At 19.5% G+C, this 4,380-nt stretch overlaps 2 protein-coding genes across 2 annotated transcripts; one reads left to right on the plus strand and one right to left on the minus strand.

The window, feature by feature from the left end:
• The first annotated feature begins 739 nt into the window (after positions 1-739).
• LOC102680025 (dynein regulatory complex subunit 3) lies at positions 740-2,618 on the plus strand. The gene is made up of 8 exons (XM_031514770.1): positions 740-791; positions 862-1,034; positions 1,200-1,357; positions 1,443-1,635; positions 1,732-1,939; positions 2,016-2,264; positions 2,335-2,411; positions 2,480-2,618. Exons 2-8 carry the CDS (start codon positions 904-906, stop codon positions 2,616-2,618), a joined length of 1,155 nt encoding a protein of 384 aa, XP_031370630.1. The 5' UTR covers positions 740-791; positions 862-903.
• A 202-nt stretch (positions 2,619-2,820) lies between these two features.
• LOC102678788 (enoyl-CoA delta isomerase 1, mitochondrial-like) lies at positions 2,821-4,177 on the minus strand. Its single transcript, XM_006624914.2, has 5 exons — positions 4,016-4,177; positions 3,682-3,953; positions 3,384-3,562; positions 3,177-3,298; positions 2,821-3,100 (listed from the first exon to the last, which is right to left on the minus strand). Exons 1-5 carry the CDS (start codon positions 4,116-4,118, stop codon positions 2,934-2,936), a joined length of 843 nt encoding a protein of 280 aa, XP_006624977.1. The 5' UTR covers positions 4,119-4,177; the 3' UTR covers positions 2,821-2,933.
• Between the last annotated feature and the right edge of the window lie 203 nt (positions 4,178-4,380).

The raw sequence follows: 4,380 nt of genomic DNA on the forward strand, positions 1-4,380 counted from the left end.
AATTAAATATATTATATTAATGTCAATATATACTATTCAACGATTTAATTTAATTACGATTTAATCATGATTACATAGTTTAGCCCTTCGTTTAATTATAAATAATTCTCGTTGATAAATCATCGTTGCGTGGCAACTGAATAAAAACAATATGACAATACAATAAAATAATATATTCTCATAGTTGTCGATTTAATTTTATATAATTTATATATTTATATAATTTTATAAAAAAACTAAAAATGAATGCAAATGATGTTCCTACGATATTACAAGAATTTGCACAGCCTCGTGTAATAAATGAAGATATGTTATTAAACTTAATAACTGAACAAGGACCGAAAGGAATAGCTGGTAGACTTTTTTATGAGGATGGTATTAATTTGGATGAAACAAAAGAAATTCGAATCGAATTTCTTAGTATGTATTAAATATGACATTGATTTTATTTTGATTTTATGTATATTTATTATAATACTTATATTTATTAAAAATCCATTTTTTTAGATATTTTAAAAATAGATTATTTATGGATGATGCCAAATCTTATAAAATTAAAATTATCCAATAATATAATTGAAAAAATAGAAAATCTTGATGCACTTATTAATTTGAAAGAATTAGATTTATCTTTCAATCGTATTAAAATAATAGAAAATTTAGACAATTTAACAAAATTGGAAATATTACTTTTATTTAATAATGAAATTAATGAAATAGAGAACATAGATAATTTATACCATCTTACAATTTTTAGTATTGGTAATAATATTATATCAAATTGGAAACATGTATGTATCACAAATTAATCTTGAAAATTTTATATTTTTTGTATTTTTATTTATTTGTATTATTATTTAGGTATTATATTTAAGAAAATTTAAAAATTTATATAGTTTGAATATGAGTGGAAATCCATGCACAGAAGAAGAGGGATATTTAGATTATGTATTTGCATTTATACCTCAATTAATTTATTATGAATACAAAATGATAACTAAAGAACAAAGACAGACAGCTAGAGAAAAACACTAGTAATTATATAATTTTTATAATATATTTATATATTATATATCATATATAATAACATATAATATGAATAAAAAATATAATATGAAAAATAATTTGAAAAACATATAATGAAAAATATATATGTATATTTATATTGTACAAATTTACTAATATTATATAATTTATAGTAGAGCTTTACATATTTTAGAAGAAGCAGAAATGAAAGAAAAAGAAGAATTGACTTTAAGACAAGAACGTGAAAAAAAATTAGCTTTTCTTACTACTGCATGTGTAGAATATCTTGATGAAGATCATCTTTTTTATCAAATGTTTGAATATGACAAAGGTTTATAAAATTATTATCAAATATAATAATTATATTTTTTTATTTATTAATACATAATAATATATTAAATTTATTTTATATTTAGAAGGAAAAGATTTATCTATGGTAAATGAAGATACACAAAATGCATATGAACAATATAAAATAAATTTTTCTACTTTATGTCAAGAACTTTGTGAAGTAGGATTAAAAGAACATGATAAACGTTTAGACGAAATAAATCTTTATAATATTGGTGTAAATGAAGGAAAAAATATTTCACAGAATCAAGGAAGGATGTAAGTGATGTATATAATAAATATAAAATGAACATTATAGATATAGGGAGGATGTAAATATAAAATTGAAACAATTTATATTATTTCTAATTATAGGATTGTAAATGAGGTTTTGCAAACTAAAGCTGTCATGTTAGTAAATATTAAACAATTATTAAAAAAATTAGTTGAAGATATAGACGCTGCTACATTAGAAGATATAACTCAAAAAACACAACAACTTTCTCAAGAATTTAATAATATAGTAACTGAAACATGGACAAAATTAATGACTATTGAAGTAGATTTACATGAACAAATACAGGTATATTTTTATTAAAATAAATCATATATAAAAATTTTAGATTGAAAATATTAAAAAAAATTTTTTTCTAACAAAGGATATAAATGAAATATTCAGAATTAATATTTCCGATATGATAGAATCTTTCTTAACAACTGCACGAGGATATTTTTCACAATTACGTAATTGTGAAGCAGAATATAATGATACTATTAATGGATTAATTTTATATTATCTTAGTGGTTTTGGAGAAGATCAAAAACTACCTCGTCATTTATTAAATTTATGTGAAGATAAAGATATGTTAAGTTATAATCTTAATAATTCTCATGAAAGACATTTACAGGTAAGAAATAATATTTCTATATATTTTTTTAAATTTTTCTTCATTTTAAAAATTAAGAGAATAATTCTAGGTAATAGATGCTCGAGAAGATAGCATGGTAAATCGATTAAGAAATTGGCTTAAAGAATATAATGAAGAATTATCAAGGTAATTAAATTACTTTTCTTTTATATATTTTCATATTTTCTTTTAAATTTAAATTTTTTATTTGATAGGCAAGAAATTGAAAGAAATAATCAACAAGGATTAGAAATAGCACATTTTGCAGACTCTCAACAAGAAGAATTTTTATATCTTTTACAGCAATTAAATATTAGTGATCCAGAAGTTATGTTAGCACTTGAAACTACTTAAAATTTAATAGAATATTTCTCAAATTATTCATTTAAAAATAAATATTTAAAGGTAAGTATTTTTATTGAATTATATATATTTGTTGAAAAATATAAATTTAATATATATTAATATATTTCAATATAATACATATCAATATATTTGTATAAAAATTTATGTTTATGAAATTTCCCATGATAAATTTTTATAAAATTTATTTTTATAAAAGTTTTATTTTAAAATTTATTTTTATATTATAAACATAAATAATATTAATTCAACTTCTTTCAACAATAATTAATATATTTGTAAGAAATTGAAAGAAATATATTTGAATTAAACATTTTTATTTTGCAAAGTTTCCATGTATAATTTTAGATTAGTTTGTACATTTGGAGATTGAATAAATGTTATAAATTTATTAAGATCAGAATTTGCGTTTGCTTTTAACCATGATGAGTTATGTTTTCTTAATTCCATTTTTGTTTTTTGTCTTCCTTTAACTTCATAAATATTCTAATTAATAAATTTTATTTATTTTAGGTAAAAATTATAGAGATATAATACAATAATACTTACAAGATATATTTTTAAAGCTTTTGATGTAATTTTGACATCTTTCAATTGCATTTGCTTTGTTTGAAGCTAATTCATCTACAAGTCCAATTTCTAATGCTTCTTTTGGATGAAACAATGTTCCCCTAAATTAATATTTTTTTATTAATTATAAACATTATAAAATAAAATATAAAATGTTTTATTATACATTTATCAATAATAAATTACTGTAAAAGTGCTAATTCAGCTCTTCTATATCCTAATATATCAATGTAAAGAGCCTTCATCCATTCTGGAGCAACAATTCCTAATTGTGTTTCATTTAATCCTATAGTATGTTTTCCTTCAACTAAAATTCTATATTCACAAGACATTGCTAATAAACATCCACCAGCAGGACTAGAACCCTTTATTAATAAAATTACATGATTATTATATCATAATTATATATGATTAAAAAAAATAATTTTTTATATCATTTGTATCATTATGTTAATTATTTTGTCAATAATATTTAGAATAATACATTAATAGCAGCAGCTATTGGTATTTCCAAATTATATAAAGTTAACCATGTGTTTTGCATTGTGGTCCAATATTCAATAAGTTGTTTTTCAGTTCTATTATATATTTCCTTTATATCAATTCCAGCTGAAAATATATTTGATAATGATGATGTTAATATAACACCTTGACATTTTTGTTTCTGTACATCTATTAAAGATGTATTTAAAGCATTTAATAATTCTTTATTTAAACAATTTACAGGTGGTTGTGCCATTGATATTGTAGCAATATCTGGAAAATAAGATTATTAAATAAAAACTTATTTCATAAAGTTAAAATAATCATAATATTACCTGTATCATCTTTTGTGACTTCAATTACTTTTGAATTTACTGCATAAGTTCTATATAAAAGAACTTGTAAATTTTTGTTAAAAATTTTTTTTACAATAAACATTTCGATTATCGATTATCAATAAAATAATTAATTAATTATAATTTTATGTTTATAATATATTAATAATTAATAATTTATTAATTAAAATAATCAAAAATAATTAATTTAATTCTGAAGTTAACATAAATAAAACAGTGTAATCACTCTTGTCTGTGATACAAATATATGTGTTATACAATCATAATTTTATATCTATTTTATTTTTTATTATATAATAATTATTTTATAAATTATAAGTAATATTTAATTATTCTATAATACT

Source organism: Apis dorsata, unplaced genomic scaffold (assembly GCF_000469605.1).
Source record: "Apis dorsata unplaced genomic scaffold, Apis dorsata 1.3 scaffold_1182, whole genome shotgun sequence".
Taxonomy (NCBI): domain Eukaryota; kingdom Metazoa; phylum Arthropoda; class Insecta; order Hymenoptera; family Apidae; genus Apis; species Apis dorsata.